The following is a 17,539-nucleotide window of genomic DNA, read 5'->3' as shown; positions in this document are numbered from 1 at the left end:
TGTGTGTGCGGCAAAAGATCATGCTTTACGCTGATATTGTGCTGCTGTTTGTATTGAAGCCGGGCAACTCAGTTCCCGCTATTATTGACATCGTAGATAGATTTGGCATTTTCTCCGGTTACAAGATTAATTTGATCCAGTTCTCAGGCTATGCCAGTGGGAGAGGTCGACCAACCCCACCTTGCTAACTTCCCATTCAGGTGGCCCTCTTCGGGGTTTACTTATTGGAGTGTTCCAATTACTCCTTTCTTTAAGCAACTGTACAAGGACAATTTTCCTCAGTTGATTGCATCTTTTAGGTGGGACTTTACTATTAGTCCTCCCTTACAATATCATAGCTGGATAGGATTAAGATTAAGATTGATGAAGATAAAAGTGTTGCCTTGATTGCTGTATCCTCTATGGGTGTTATGGGTCTTATTGTCTGCTGAGGTCTTAAAGGAGATCAATGGAGTGATCAGTTTGTTCATATAGAATAAAAGCATAGTTTGAAGTTGGCAAAATTGCAGCTCGTAGGTTCTAAGGGGGGATTGGGGGTGACGAATATTTGAATATATCAATTAGACTCTCATTTTAGATTCATAAGAGACTGAGTTATAAATGACCCCACCTCCATTTGGCTTGATATTGAAGCAAGCCAGTTGGTGCATCCTTTACAGGCCTTGTTGTTTTATGGGAACTTTAGATTGGGCTCTACTAGGTGTGAGAATCCTATAGTTATCAACACTCGAACGTGGAGAATGGTCCGCCAATTAGAAGATCTAAACTGACTTACGCTCTCTCTCCCATTCAGGGAAATCAGGACTTATGGGCCAAGGATTCGATATTGGAGAAATAGAAGCATCTGTAGGCTGGGAGATATGTTCAGTGGTGCCTCCTTGTCATTCTTTGAGCAGTTATTCCAACAATTTGACATTCCGAGACACTCTTTTAGCAACGCCTTTCGGGGTTACACACAACAGTGAGGTTGCAAATGATTTTGCAACAGTTTCCAGGATGAAAATGATGTACAGGGAATGGAGTTGTGTGGAAATCAATGACATTGGCTTCAGCCTTCCCAGTATTTAATTGTAGGAAATTTAAGCTTACCCAGTGTTGATGTTTGACAAGCCAGCATGACAAATCAGGGGGCATGAAGGGGTTCAAGGAGGTAGTGTGGTGGGAGTGTCATTGAAATACATGTGGAACCTGGTGTATTTTCGGTTGATATCAACAAGGGGTAGCATCTCAATGAGAAGTAGAACAGGGTATAGAGAGCAAAAATGGAAATAGAAGTCATTGCAAATGACTAGATATGATTAGATCAGCAAGAAGAGTGTCAAATTATGGCAGTTCCATCCACCTGGTGATGGAGGCGAGGAGGAGGAGGAGGAGGATGATGTGGTCAACTGTATCAAAGGCTGCAGATGTGTCACAAAAGATGACCTGTTACGAACTCGATGTTTGTACCTCATCACCTACCCTCGACTGTGTCAGTGAGTAACGAGGCCTTCCTGTTGACTTAAATTTTAATAACTATTATTCAAACAGGCAGAAAACAGGTCACTTTACCTCAATCACGTGGGCAGACAGAGTGAATCAGATTAATGTAAATTTATATAATATGGGGAAAAAGGTCAAATTTCTAAGTGATGATATGAAAATGTAAATAACAGCACCCAAGTGACAAATATTTTAACATATTACACTTGGTATTCTTTCTAGCTCCTCTTTTGAATCTTCAAGTGAAATAAATATGTGGACATACGGGACTTTATTTTATTTTAAAGTATTTTTATTCAAACAAATTTCAATATTTTTGCAATACAAAAACAACCCCGAACAACACCAAACAAAACACCCCCTTAACAACCTCCCCCACCCCACCTCAACAGTCAACAGTAACCAACTCCCGGAAGTGCATGATGAACAAACACCAACAATTGTAGACCCCCTCCTTCGCCCCCCTTCAGCTCGAACTTCACCTTCACCAGGGTCAAAAACTCCAGCAAATCTCCCCACCATGCCGAGACACAGCGTTGAGAAGCTGACCTTCAATAAGATCATCCATGATCTTATTGAATGGTGGAGCAGGCTCGAGGGGCCAGATGGCGTAGTCCTGCTGCTAGTTCTTATGTCCTCCACCTCAACAAGACGCGCCTGCGAGCGATCAGCAATGCAAAGGCTAAAACATCTGCCTCTGCCCCCGCCTGCACCTCTGGCTGGTCCAACACCCCGAATATGGCTTCAGGAGGACCTCCGAGATTGTACCGAACACCGTCCTGCAAAACCTTTCCAGCTTCGAACAGGTCTGTACATGATTCGCGGGGACCCTCCCACATTGCTCACAGACATTCTCCACCCCCTCGAACAGCTGGCACATCCTTGATTTTGTGAGGTGTGCCCTGCACACTACCTTCAGCTGTATCAGCCCAAACCTTGCACATGAATAATAATAAGACGAGGCATTCACTCTCTACAGCACCTTGCACCAGTCCCTCTTCTAGCGCCGCCCCCAGCTCTTCCTCCCAATTAGCCTTAATCCCCTCCTCCATGTACACCCTATCCTCCTCCAGGATCCTCCTGTAGATCGCTGAGACAACCCCCCTCTCAAATCCCCCTGCTGACAGCACTGCGTCCAGCAATGAGGGGGCCAGAGCTATCGGGAAGGTCGGGGAAACAGTCCTTGCAAAGTCCCGCACCTGCATGTACCTAAACCCATACCGCTGGGGCCAATCCATACTTCTCTCCCAGCTTCTCTAATCTCGCGATTGCCTCCCCAAGGAACAAATCCTTAATTTCCTTAATTCCCCCTCTCGTCCCATCCCCGAAATCTCGCATCTATCCTCCCCGGCCCATGATTCCCCCTAATCGGCATCCCCCCTGACCCAGCCCCCAGCTTAAAGTGCTGTCTAAACTGCCTCCAAATCTTGCAAACCTCCCATCCACCTCCAAAATCTCCTCTATCAGTCTTAGGCATTCCTCCCACCCCTCCTTACGTGCCTTAGCCTGGGAGGATTTCACCGCCCCCCTCACTACTGCCTTCAGGACCTCCCCCATGCAATTAAACCCCACATACTCCTCTATCACCTTCCCAATCCTGTCACAGAAGCTCCGGTCTGCTAACAACCAACGTCCACTCTCAAATTCCCAGGACATCACCTCAGGCAGAGTTTCCACTGTGAGGGGATCAGCCCCACCCAGCAATCCAGCCTCCACCATCTTTCTTCCCGCCGGACTCACCAACTCACTCGACGGCGGATCTTCATTCGCCCACTTTTTTCTAGTGTCCTTCTCCTGGGTCTTCGACATCTCCCATAGACATTTCCTTATACCTTCCCACACGAACTCATTCAAAACTGCCCCTGAAACCAGGCATTAATGTCCAAAAACCAGAGCCTCGAGCAGAAGCCACCTAATGTGTGACCTCCACCTACATGATGCAACCGGAAATCCAGACTTTTATGTTTTTAAAGTGGACATAAGACACCAAAGGTGGCTGACAAATGCACCATTAGCATCTGACAGGAATGGTTTCAAGGTGTCTCTATGGAACAATTGGACACCTTTCCTGTGGGTCCAGACAATTCAAGGTATTTGTAAAATATATTCTAAGCCTGTTTTCCATCTCTGGAAGACAAAGGGACATAGCGACGCGCTCATTGCAAGATCCCTGGCTATAATGACCTAGAGAGACGAGCACACATCAGCCCCTTGTAATACACATCTGAGGGGTAAAAGCTAGGCATTCTTTGGAAATTCTCTCTCTCTTTCTCTCTTTCAGTCTGTTGGCCCATCGCTGTGTGTGTTAAGAAACAGCAGCTAGAAATTACAACATACACAGAGCAATACTGTGGCTGGGAAAAGGAACTGAAATTTCTCAATTGGACAACAAGGACCTCAACCATAGAATCAACTATTCATCAGCAGAAGCCAATTTTACTGAAAAGAATCGCATCGGCCACACGTCATCAGTGTCTACACTTCGCAACTCAAGGACTTCCGTATAACATATTTAATTCTAGGGCAGCACGTGGCGCTGTGGTTAGCACTGGGACTACGGCGCTGAGGACTCGGGCTTGAATCCCGGACCTGGGTCATTGTCCCTTTGGAGTTTGCACATTCTCCCCATGTCTGCATGGGTTTCACCCCCACAACCCAAAGATGTACAGGTTAGGTGGATTGGCCAGGCTAACTTGCCCCTTAATTGGAAAAAATAATAATTGGGTACTCTAAATTATTAAAAAACACATTTAATTCTAATCCCTATGAATATAAATAAATGTGTTACCATTTCGCATTCCTTTTTTTGGTAGTAAACTTATTCTATCTTAACTCAAGAAAGTCTGGTTAAATTGGCTTCTTTTTAAACATAACTATTAGGTCCGGAAAAGGTACCCAAGAGGAAGAGAACCTTGTTAAATTAAACCTTTCTTGGTACGAGCAGAGGATGGATTGAATAAAGACATGGAGTCAGTCAGCCCTCCTTACTTGGATTTGTGATATTAGGGGGTATCCCAGCCAGACGGTGACACATTGAGGGGTCTCGCCCAGATTAATCATTTTTGGGGAATCCCAAAAGGGGCTGGTGTAACACACAAACTTCACCTTCAAAGCACAATTTCAGATCTTCCACCCGTGCCAAGCAGAACACGCTGCTCCAAAAGGGTGCCTTTGCCCTTACAGCAAGGAGTCACCAACCTTGAGCAGCCCTCTCAGATCTTCAGGGTTCACTTGAGCCCACTTTGCTTCAAGGTTTCTCCCTGCAGCTCCCTTGCTCTCTTATAATAAAAGCAAATTACTGCGGATGCTGGAATCTGAAACGAAAGGGAAAATGCTGGAAAATCTCAGCAAGTCTGGCAGCATCTGTAGGGAGAGAAAAGAGCTAACATTTCGAGTCTGATGACTCTTTGTCAAAGCTTTGACACGAGTCATTGGACTCGAAACGTTAGCTCTTTCTCTCCCTACAGATGCTGCCAGACTTGCTGAGATTTTCCAGCATTTTCCCTTTCGTCCCTTGCCCTCTATTTTGCAGCCTGTTGCTCTGCTCCTTTCTCTCAACTTTACACAACAGGATCTGTTTCTGATTTATGTCCTTGCCCAGTACCTGGGACCGTCTTCTGGGGCCTGATTCGGCCCCACTCTCTAGCTCGGGATCTTTTTCTTTGTTTGGGACCTTCTTCCTACCTTCTCCCAGTGTTTTGCTCCCTGGGACATCTTCTCTAGAATGGCACTCCTCTTCAGATCACCTAACCTCCAGTTTTGTACCATTTCACTTTCTTCTGCACATGTACACAGGGCCACTTTCCAGCCTGAAGGTGGTGAAATCAAGAAACTGCACATGCACAGCCTACAGCTGGTGCCTACGCAGAATACCCCAAAATGCAACAAAACCTGAACTGCGCAGGCGCGCCGATTTCGATTTATTGTCACATGTACCGAGATACGGTGAAAAGTGTTCTGCGTAGTTCAAGCAGATTGCACCATACATGAAAAACATAGGGCATACTATAAATGCACAATGTAAACATAGACATTGGGTGAAGCATACAGAATACAATGCTACAACTGTACCAAAGATGCATTCAAAAATTGGTTCAGTCAAGTCCATAAGAAGGCCATTCAGGAGTCTGGTTTTTGAATCTATTGATGCCTGTTCTCAAACTTTTGTGTCTTCTGCCCGATGGAAGAGGTTGGAAGAAAGAATAACTCTGAGCTGGTGCATGCGCTGACCACCCCCCCCCCCCCCCCCCCCCCCCCCCCAATTTTGTGTGCGAATTTTGAAATTATGGCCTACAAACCCAAATCCAGGTCATTAATGTGTATCAAAAGAGCTGTGATCCCAACACTGACCTCAGGGAAGGCAATCATTATACACTTGCCACCCCTGCCACCAAAACAACCATTCATCACCATGCTCTGCTATCTGTCCATCAACCAATTTTGCATTCACGTAGCCACTGCCTCTTTAATTTCATAGGCTTCAACTTTGCTAGCAGGTCAATTACGCAGTACTTAATCGAGCAATCTTTCAAGGTCCATATATACATCAATTGCACTTCCCTCATTTCTCCATTACGTCAATAGAATTTGACTTTAACAGGTTTCTGCTGGTTTTCAAATATTATCCTCAATTTTTGCAAATGTCAATTGACTTAACTCCTGATTATTGACTCTTAAGGGCCTGATTATCCCAGCCCCGGGGAGACAGGCTGAGAGACAGAGTTGGTGGTAAAATAGTGGTGAGCTGCATCAGGATGACTCCTCGATGCAGTCTCGCTGCCAGGGAAGTTTCCCAGCAGCAGGACCAGATGCGTAGCATCTGCCTGCTGCAGGGTGGGGTTGCTGAGGCTCTAGAATGGCCAGTACCGATAGGCGAGCAGCATCTAAATCCTGTTCACTACCATCCTTTAACTGGACGCGAGGTCACTACCAGGAAAATAACTGAGCTGGCCTTGCTGGCAGCAGTGCAGGCTTGGGACTCCCATTTCACCCTAATGCCATGGTGCAATCCGGCCCCAAAAGTCCCCCCACCAACCACTTTTGGCCTGAAATTGCTGGATTTAGCTAACCCTCTCCACCACCCTTTTTTGAACATGGGGTGAAGCATTTACAATCCTCCAGTCTTATTATTGTGTTCACATCTTCCATCAGTAATGTCTAAATTCAACAAGGCAGCAAACTGCCATTTTGTTTTTCTGTCCGCTAGTTACAAAAGCGATGGAATGTTGGGTGCACTTGGAACTTTTAACTTAAGGTCATGACAAAACGGTGTTTCACTGCAATTTCAGTCTAGCATGTCTTGAGTAACACAACACCCACACTAAGAGCCTTTATTTTATTTAGTCCAACACCGGCATCTCCACATCAATAGAATCTATAGCATGGAGACAGGCCCTTTGGCCCAAACTGGTACATGCCAACCAAAAAGCCCATCTAAACTAACCCCATTTGCCTGCATTTGGCCCATATCCCTCTAAATCTTTCCTATCTATGTATCTGTCCAAATGTCTTATAGAATCACAGAATTCTTGGAACGTGAGCAACCATGGCATCTCCCAGCAATATCTGGAGAAAAATTAAGGTATGCTGCCAGATATAATATATATCCAGAAATAAAACATATAAATACATACACAGGGAGCATGGGTGAAGACCATGACTGCCGTAATATTCGTACAGCAGTAAATACTTAAAGAACACTTTAGCATGACCACAATAATGATCGGTTTACATCTGTACAAAGGTTTAACGAATTAGGGAGAGCCTAACTTTCTGCAAACATTGAAAGCGTGTGTTTTGCTAATAGGATCAATTCCTCCATTAACTCAGTATGGGTTTTGCTAAAATACCCAACTTCTCCTATGCAAACATTTTAAGTGTGTATTTTAAATCTTCTATGTGCACAGGTTACAAAATAGACTTGGCCGGTAGATGGCACTGTTGCCTACCTAACTCGAGCCGAGTTCTCTGGGAACATTCGTTCATCGTTAAATCATTGTTTCCACTGAAGCATATACAGAGTGTACATTGGGATGAGTTAATATCCCACAATTTTGACTGGAATTTCTGCATGCTTCCAAGAGTCTTAAAATGTGTTCATCACCAACAGTTTCTCATTATTTATATACATTTAAAAAAACAAGTTTATTTGAAAGAAAAGTGCGTTACAACTAACATTCTTGAATTGTCAGCTTTATGGGGGAACGTGTCAAGATTTTTTTCAAAGCTGTTTAACATTTGTTAGTTTCCTGGTTTGGCACAGACGTGATTTAAGTATTAATTTTGTTCCATGCTGAATAAATGTGATGAAAATAACATTGTTGCTTCTTTCTGAATTCCCCGGATTTAGTGGACCGAATTTTAAGACTGAGTTATGGAAATCAGACTGCAGATCAGATTGGTGCATTATTGCCTGAAGTCAATGTCTGTAAATGTTTTCCATCTAAGGGATGGTATTGTTCAGGATTTCTCCTGCACTGTCTCAGTCACTGCCAGCCAAATAAACAAGAATGAAATAGATCACACAAGGAGCACAAATTAAGACCAAAAGAGAATTAAAAAAAAAAATCCTAACAAGTTAAACAAATAGTTTTGATTGAGAAGCAGTTTGGGTTTTATAAAAATATATTTAAATGATTTCAGCTGAGATATTGCAACTATATATAAAAGATCCCCTCTGCAGTGTTTGCTGATCTAAGCCTCTCCTCTTAACTTTACAGCTTTTGCTTTCCTTAATCAAGGGAATAAATCTGATCACGTCAGAAGAAAAAAAACTTGGATTTATATGATACCTATCACAACCTCAGCTTGTTCCAATGTTATACAAGGTCACTACATAATCACATCTGTACGGTGGGGAAATCAGGCATCCAATTTGCACATAGCAAGGTTGTGCAAATAACGACGAGATAAATTAATGATGGGCGAGGGATAAATATTGTTCAGGACACAGGGACAATTCCCTATTCTTTGAATTGTGCTGTGGGATCGTTTACGTCCACCTGAGAAGGCAGACCGTCTAAAAGACAACACCTCCAAAATGCAACACTGTACGAACAACTCACTCAAGGCTGACTTTATATATTACCACATAGCCCAGTGCAGAGGCTCTCAAGATGTTGCAGAGGTACCGAGGTGGTGCAGGATGTCGTGAACTGTAACTCACCACCAGGTAATGTATGCAATTACACACCTGGTGGCACTGCAACACTCAGACTGAGATTGGATTCTGCCATCTCCCAAAACTCAGGTTAGCTTTATGATAGCAGCAATTTTCCTGTTTTTGCTTTCTGGTCCAAAGCACTGTGCAACGTAAATTTATTTTTAGATGTATATGAGCCCTTGGGTCGTTGCTGACACAGAGAACTAAATCAACAGCAGCATTAACTTCTGTCTCTGCTTCCAAAATTGCTTGCCCTCAACTGAAACAAACACGTTCCCCCACCCCTAACAAAGCTTTAAAAATCTGTTCATGACTCTTTGTCATTGTCATGAATGCTGCAAGTCTAGAACATGCTTTTATTTTGTTTGTCCTTGCATCCCATGTGACTGTGGGTCCTCGTCATCAGTCTCTTTACAGAAGGAAGTAGGTAGTATCTTAATAACTATCAGAGCTCAGTTAACCCAGTACAGCATTTGAGCCAGTGACTTCTGCTCTACAGAACCACAATGGGCAGTGCATTTAATATTGGCTGGTCATTCTCACCATTTCCAATTGCAAGCTACACTTAAACTTCCATATGCAAAATAGAAACAAATCAATTTTACCATTGGACTTGTGCATATTTAAAAACACCTCACGAGATGTAGGTCAACAATGAAGACTCACCTTCACATTTCAAGCCCTGACGTACTAATCCCCATAACATCTCTCCACAGTAGTCACAGAAAGTTGGGGCTTTGTAAGAGTGTACATAAAGAGCATGTGGCCGGATCTGGAAATCTTCAACAGTAGCTAGTGCTGGGAGGGAAAGAGAGAAACAAAATTAACCATCTTGGGAGGAATAGTGCTTTATCCATTAAAAAAATCTAAAAGAAAATTATGAAAACATCGTTTAGCAGTAGGATGTTGTGTTTTCAATTAAAATGTTGCTAAAGATGAGAAATAAAGCCCTCCACCAGTCTGTGTCAAAGTGTACTGCCCATACCATAAGTACGTCAGGATTGGTCTGAATGTTCGAGGGCCCTTGATGGTACCCTCAGCTGAAACGAGAATTTAATATGTGCTGTTGGAATTATTCTGCATCACAAACCAGCCATTGAGCCGACATACCGCTGAATATTCAACATGGTAGAGGAACCATAATTCACACTGTAATTTTTGAATAGGTTCAGAGATGTGGGGTGCAGAACATAGGTCAAGATTACACATTAGTTGTTAATTACTGGCTGTGGTGCAGCTTAAAATACTGAAACATGGTCTTGCAACCAAAAACTCAAAGCTACTTAGAAAATTAGTCCACCGATTAGACGACAATGTAAAGAACGAGGAAACAACCATTAATCAGGCTTTCAATTGCTCACATAATATTGTTTATAGTATACTCTACAATAACTTAAAAATTCTTGATTTTGCAACTTATCACCATAAATTCTGCTCAAAACATAATCCCCTGCATAATTAAAAACTTCCTACGTGTAATGAAATGAAAATCGCTTATTGTCACGAGTAGGCTTCAATGAAGTTACTGTGAAAAGCCCCTAGTCGCCACATTCCAGCGCCTGTCTGGGGAGGCTGGTACGGGAATCGAACCGTGCTGCTGGCCTGCTTGGTCTGCTTTAAAAGCCAGCGATTTAGCCCAGTGAGCTAAACCCGTCAATAGAACTGTTAACGCTGAATGGTTATCCTGAGCTACTGATGTTGCTAATTGGTACATGGCATCATGTAAATAGCATGGATCAATCAGCTCATTGAGAGGATATTCAACCTGTTTTCAGTCAGATATCTAGGGCGCAATTCTCCGCACTCACGATGGTGCGGAGAATAGCAGGGGTCGTAATTTTTTACGGCCACGCTAGTCTGACGCCCTCCCGCTATTCTCCCCCCCCCCACGCCCGACTCCCGACACGAATCGCTGCCGCCGTTTTTTTACGGCGAGCAGCGATTCTCAGCTGGCCGATGGGCCGAAGTCCAAGCCCTTTACGGCCGTTTTTACGAACGGCAAACACACCTGGTCTGGCCGTTCGTAAAAACGGCCGTAAAGTTCGGATCTTGGCAACCATGGCACCGATTGGCACGGCAGTACCACGGCCGTGCCAAGGGTGCCATGGGCCCGATTCCCGCGCACTCTTTGTCCTTCCGCCGCCCCGCTGTATCACTTCGCGGGGCGGCTGAGGGGCATCCCGGCCCGCGCATGCGCGGGTTTCGCGCAAATGCACGATGACGTCATCCGCGCATGCGCGGATTGGAGTCTTCCAATCCACGCATGCGCGGCTGACGTCATGCGACGCGTCAGCCATCGCAAACTCTGGCAAGCGGGCTTAACAAAATTCGTTATTATGTGTATGCCGGAGTTCACGGCCGCGGCATACTAGCCCCGACCGGGGACCAGAATCGGTTCCCGGTCGGGGAGGGGGAGGCTGGCGTCAAACCGGCCCGGTTTTGACGCCAGCCTTACGATTTCTCCCTGTCTGGGAGAATCGCGCCCCTAACATTTAAAAAATATACATTTTGAAGATGATTACATAATTCACTTTAAAAGCTTCAATAATTCAGCGAAAATGGACCCATACATTTTCCAACCTGCCTTTCATTCACTCAGCCTCCCTTCATACTATACCAATTGTACCATCAACAAGCTTAACTATACACCCTCATTTGGTTTGCATCTCACAAACCTCACTTAGTGTCTAGCCATGTTAAAGAACACATGCAGAACAAACCCAAGTTATAAACATGGCAGCACTTCCATTGATTCTTTCCTCTCTCCTCTGGTCTCCAGCTTTATTCCACGAAAAACAACAAAAACCCAGCAAGGCTCACCAGAGAAGATAAGGTAGCATGAGATTAAAAGATGAGGCAATATTTCAACAAATAGCAGTAAACCTGAGGATTGGAAGTGTTTTAGAAACTAGCAAAGGGGCACCAAAACTTGACTAAAAGGCAAAACTTAGAATATGAAAGTAAACTAGCTAGGATTATGGAAACAGGTTGTAAAAGTTTTTTCAAGTCTATAAAAGGAGACAGCCATAGAGCCGTTAGCGATGGCTCTCAGGGAGTCGGCGGAGTGGCAGGGAATATGAGAGGACAGAGGGAACATCGGGTGTCGCTCTATGTTGATGACCTGCTGCTGTATGTTTCAGCTCCGCTGGAGAGTATGGGAAGGAATATTGGCCTGCTGGGGAGGTTTGGATGTTCTTGGGGTATAAACTGAATGTAGGGAAAAGCAAGGTTTTTCCAGTGAATGAGCTGGGGTGGCAGGCAAATTTGGAGGGGATGCCATTTACGGTAGTGAGGGATAGGTTTAGGTATGGGGATTCAGGTAGCGAGGGAATGGACGGGGCTCCATAAGTGGAATTTACCAAAGCTGGTGGAGGAGGCCAGGGTTGATCTCATTAGGTGGGATACACTGCAGTTGACGAAGGCGGGGAGGGTCCAAGTGATTAAAATGAATATTCTGCTGAGGTTCTTGATTATTTTTCAGGCTCCTCCGATCGTTATACCAAAGGCCTTTTTGCGAAAAGTGGACATTATCATTTTGGACTTTGTATAGAACATAGAACAGTACAGCACAGAACAGGCCCTTCGGCCCTCGATGTTGTGCCGAGCAATGATCACCCTACTCAAACCCACGTATCCACCCTATACCCGTAACCCAACAACCCCCCCCCCCCCTTTAACCTTACTTTTTAGGATACTACGGGCAATTTAGCATGGCCAATCCACCTAACCCGCACATCTTTGGTCTGTGGGAGGAAACCGGAGCACCCGGAGGAAACCCACGCACACACGGGGAGGACGTGCAGACTCCGCACAGACAGTGACCCAGCCGGGAATCGAACCTGGGACCCTGGAGCTGTGAAGCATTTATGCTAACCACCATGCTACCCATATGGGTGGGGAATATGTCAGGTGAGGATTGCTACAGAGGCAGCAGGGGAGGTTGGCGTTGCCGAACCTGCTTCATTATTATTGGACGGTGCATGTGGATAAGGTGCGGTGGTGGTGGGAAGGAGAAGGGGTAGACTGGGTTAGGATGGAGGTGGAATCTTGTAAGGGGTCTGGTTTGAGGGCTATGGTGATGGCTACGTTGCCAATGGCTCAGACTACATATTCAGGGAGCCCGGCGGTGCAGTCCATGGTGAAGGTGTGGAATCAGTTGAGGAGGTATTTTAGGGTGGAAGGGATGTCGGTGCTGACGCCACTGTGCGAGAATCATAGGTTTGAGCCGGAGGGGATGGATAGTGTATATAAGAGATGGAGGGAAGTGGGGCTGGTCAAGGTGAGGGATCTGTATTTGGATGAAGGGTTCGCCAGTCCGGAGGAGCTAAGGGAGAGGGTAGAGCTGCCGAAGGGGAGTGAGTTCAGGTATCTACAGGTTAGGGACTTTATGCGAAAGGTCTGGAAGGCGTTGCCTAGGTTGCCGGGATACGCCCTGCTGGAGTGACTGCTGCTTCCGGATGTGGAAGGGGAGGGACGATTTGGGGATATATACAAAGTGGCTGGAGGGAGGGGCAGGGAGGCGAGCGGGTGGTGAAGATCAAGGAGAAATGGAAAGCGGGTGGTGGGATCAATTTGGGAGTATGGAGTGAGGCACTGCGAAGGGTAAATGGGACCTCCTCTTGTGCAAGGATGAGCTTGATACAGTTTAAGGAGGTGCACAAGGTACATGTGACTCGGGCGAGAATGAGTGGGTTCTTTCAGGGGGCAGCAGATGAGTGTGAGAGGTGTGGACGGGGGCCAGCGAATCATGCGCACATGTTTTGGGCTTGCGGAAAATTTGCAAGATCCTGAGCAGGAGTGTTCACGGTCATAGTCAGGACAGTGGAGCCACAGGACTTGGGCTCCAGAACGGAACATTCTAGCCATGGCCACGAAAGGATATGAGGGTCCTATAGCATATGAAGAGGAAATTTAACACTGTAGCTGGGGTTGTTCTCCTTGGAGCAAAGGTAATTGGGAAGGGGTTTTACAGAGGTGTATAAGATGATGACAGGTGACTTCCGAAGGCGACCATGGTGTGAGTAGTCATATATTTGGTGGCTCCTGCTCGTGGTGGGCTTTTTGGACCTTTTCCCTGGCAAATGGCAGAGCTGAGCGTTTGTAAAAGGTGCAGGAGGAGTGGAAGAAGAGAGTATCCCACCAGCGTATGGTTTTATGGTGTGGAGCCTGCGACACAGGGGAAGATGGCGAAGGGTCAAGGTCTGAGCTTGCCGGCATAGTGGTTGACAGATCAGATAGTGAGCTTCCTCCATGAGATGTTTACCCAGCAGAGGAAGGAGAACTTGGAGGACCTTGACAGGGTGGTGGATCCGATAAAGGCGAGGATTGACCGCATGGAAATGAGGTTTGAGGCCCAGGCGATCCAGAAGGTGGAGGAGGTGGTGTTGGAGCACGAGGAGCAGCTTGCCTCGATGACTGCGGAGATGGAGTTAGAACAAAGAACAGTACACCACAGGAACAGGCCCTTCGGTCCTCTAAGCCCGTGCCGACCATGCTGCCCGTCTAAACTAAAATCCTCTACACTTCCTGCGTCCGTATCCCTCTATTCCCATCCTATTCATGTATTTGTCAAGATGCCCTTTTGGTGTCGATATTTGGGGTTTCAGAGAAGCCGGAGTTCATGGGGGAGGAAGAAGGCCAATGCTGTGGCCTTCGCCTCTCTGTTTGCACGGCAGCAAATTTTACTGGAGTGGTGGTCGGCATCGCCACCGGGGGTAGCAGCATGGTTGGGTGACCTGTACAACCAATATGAGTTATGGGGCTCTGCAGAGGGGTTTGAGAAAAGATGGGGGATGTTTGTGACCGTGTTTGAGGAGCTATTCGTCGCAAGGGGAGGGGGGGATGAAAAATGGGAGGAAATTTGTACGGACTGTATAGTTGATTGCTGGGAAGTATGTTTGTATGTTTCCTGGTTCGTTTGTGTGTTGTAACCTGTTTTGATACATGTTTGTAATAAAATTTCTTTTTAAAAAAGGAGGAGCTAAAGTAAGCATTGGTATTTTAAGAGGCAGAAAGATCAGTTATTGTGGGTCATGAGGGACTGGCATTACCCTGGGTCTCTGGATCACCCACCCAGTGACAATATCACTATGCCACTACGTTCATCGCTCTGTCAGGTAGGAGCCAGGCAGGAGGTTAATAATAATCTTTATTAATGTCACAAACAAGCTGACATTAACACTGCAGTGGAGTTACTTTGAAAATCTCCGGGTCGCCACTCTTGGGCGCCTGTTCAGGTACACTGAAGGAGAACTCGGAATGTCCAATTCACCTAGCAAGCACGTCTTTCTGGACTGTGGGAGGAAACCGGGGAACCCAGATGAAACCCACGCAGACACGGGGAGAACGTGCAGAATCTGCAAAGACAGCGACCCAAGCCGGGAATCAAACCTGGGACCCTGGAGCAGCGAAGCAGTGTCCCTAGCCCTTTGCCCACAATGACTCTGGTTATCGCCCGGGGTCCTTCCTCCACGAGTCGCCTTTCGCCACCCCTCCTCTACCTCGTCCTCATCAGAGAAAATGTGGCACTCCTAATCCAGCTGTTCACCCGGCTGCAGTGCCAGGTTTTTCACAGCACACCACAATGATGCAGGACATCCTCTGTGGGCTGTATTGCAAAGCTCTCCCTGGCCAGTCCAGGCACCAGAACAGCATCTGAGCAGGCCAATCGCCTGTTCGACCAGTACACCCATTGACCGAGTCGCAGCAGGTGCTTGGGGCCTCTGCACTGGCATCATCTGCCACGTTCTGAGTGTGCATTCTTTGTTCCAGAGGAACCATCCTTCGTGCCGCCGCTTTTATTGGCTGTGGGACAGAAAACTTTCTGGAAAGGGATGAAGAGGGGTATGAAGATCGACTGCCAAGGCCCTCCGCAGCGGTAACTTTGTGCAGAGGTAACAGAGAGGATTTTACGACAGATGACAGACGGAAGGAAGCAACGTACAAGACCCACCTAAGCAGATGAAGACCATGAGACAACATAGATTCAATAGAATTTGGTCTGCAGCTTGATTGAGTTCAACAGCACGAGTAGTACGAAGAGTCTTAGGATATTATTATTTGGGATAACTTAAGAGGGAATGACTGTTTTATTATGTTTAACAATAAATTTGGTTGAATAATGCACTTGTACTTGTCTTTTGTTCATCTTACAAAGAAAGGCACCTGGGTAAAGGGTTTGAGTAATAAACTGGTCAAAGTGACTGAGGTTTTACAGCCAACAACAGTATTCATCTTCACTACTTCCAGTACATTGACTTCAGTACATATCTTCTACAAATTCACTGCAAAACCTCACCAAGCTACCATTAAAACAGCAGCAATACCCTCCATCAATACCAGTGTCTTCAAGTCACACATCATTGCGATTTGGATATAGGATCACTTTTCCTTAATTCTCCCACTGTCAAAATCTGAAATCACAATCTAAATGCTATTTCTGGGAGTATCATCACAAGGCCTGCAAAAGTTCAAAACAGCCTCTCATCACCACCTTGCTAATGTCACCCAAAAACCTCTCACTAAATGTTGGAAAGGCTAAGGAACTGATCATCGACTTCAGGAAGCGTAGAACGACCCCCCCCCCAATGGCTCCGAAGTGGAGCTGGTCGATAGCTTTAAATTCCTGGGGGTCACCATCACCAACAGTTTGTCCTGGTCCACTCATGATGATGCAATAGTCGAGAAAGCCCAACAATGTCTCTACTTCCTATGGAAGCTAAAGAAACTCTGCTTGTCTGTATCGACTCTCACAAACAGATGTGCCATAGAGGGCATCCTATCCGGCTGCATTACAGCTTGATATGGCAACTTGATATGGCCCAAGATCGCAAGAAACTGCAGAGTGTGGTGAACTCAGCCCAATGCATCACACAAGCTTGCCATTCTCCCATTGATTCTGTCTACACCTCCCACTGCCTCAGGAAGCCAGCACTGTCAGAGACCCTTAACACCCAGGCTTTGCCCTCTACCAGACCCTTCCATCAGGCAGAAGATACTGAAGTCTGAAGACCCGCACATCCAGATATTGGAACAGATTCTTCCCCACAGGTACTAGACTCCTCAATGACTCTTCCTTGGCCTGATCTGTTCCTTGTAAGAACACTATTCACAACGCCCTATGCAGCTCTTGTTTGGCCCTTGTTCCACACAGTAGCCAATCACTATTTGTTGATGCACCATTTGTCAATGTACTCTGTCGATTATTGTTTTGTATACTATGTACGTTCCCTTGGCCGCAGAAAAATACTTTTCACTATAGAACAAAGAACAAAGAAAATTACAGCACAGGAACAGGCCCTTCGGCCCTCTCAGCCTGCGCAGATCCAGATCCTTTATCTAAACCCGTCGCCTATTTTCCAAGGATCTACTTCTCTCTGTTCCCCACCCGTTCATATATCTGTCTAGATGCATCTTAAATGATGATATCATGCCCGCCTCCACTGGCAAAGCATTCCAGGCACCCACCACCCTCTGCGTAAAAAACGTCCCACGCACATCTCCCTTAAACTGTCCCCCTTTTACCTTGAAATCGTGACCCCCTTGTAATTGACACCCCCACTCTTGGAAAAAGCTTGTTGCTATCCACCCTGTCCATACCTCTCATAATTTTGTAGACCTCAATCACGTCCCCCCTCAACCTCCATCTTTCCAACGAAAACAATCCTAATCTACTCAACCTTTCTTCATAGCTAGCACCCTCCATACCAGTCAACATCCTGGTGAACCTCCTCTGCACCCTCTCTAAAGCATCCACATCCTTCTGGTAATGTGGTGACCAGAACTGCACCCAGTATTCCAAATGTGGCCTAACCAAAGTCCTATACAACTGTAACATGACCTGCCAACTCTTGTACTCAATACCCTCTCCAATGAAGACAAGCACGCTGTATGCCT

At 45.9% G+C, this 17,539-nt stretch overlaps 1 protein-coding gene across 3 annotated transcripts in view; it reads right to left on the bottom strand.

Moving 5' to 3' along the window:
• Positions 1 to 17,539, bottom strand: part of prkd3 (protein kinase D3) — a 513,687-nt gene that overhangs the window by 189,951 nt on the left and 306,197 nt on the right. For all 3 annotated transcript variants that reach the window (XM_038814542.1, XM_038814525.1, XM_038814532.1), the window contains exon 4: positions 9,311 to 9,442. In XM_038814542.1, coding sequence (XP_038670470.1) covers positions 9,311 to 9,442 — 132 coding nt within the window. The remainder of the gene's footprint in view (positions 1 to 9,310; positions 9,443 to 17,539) is intronic.

The sequence above is a fragment of the Scyliorhinus canicula genome, chromosome 1, assembly GCF_902713615.1.
Source record: "Scyliorhinus canicula chromosome 1, sScyCan1.1, whole genome shotgun sequence".
Taxonomy (NCBI): Eukaryota; Metazoa; Chordata; class Chondrichthyes; order Carcharhiniformes; family Scyliorhinidae; genus Scyliorhinus; species Scyliorhinus canicula.
This window is presented reverse-complemented; position numbering and strand designations above follow the sequence as displayed.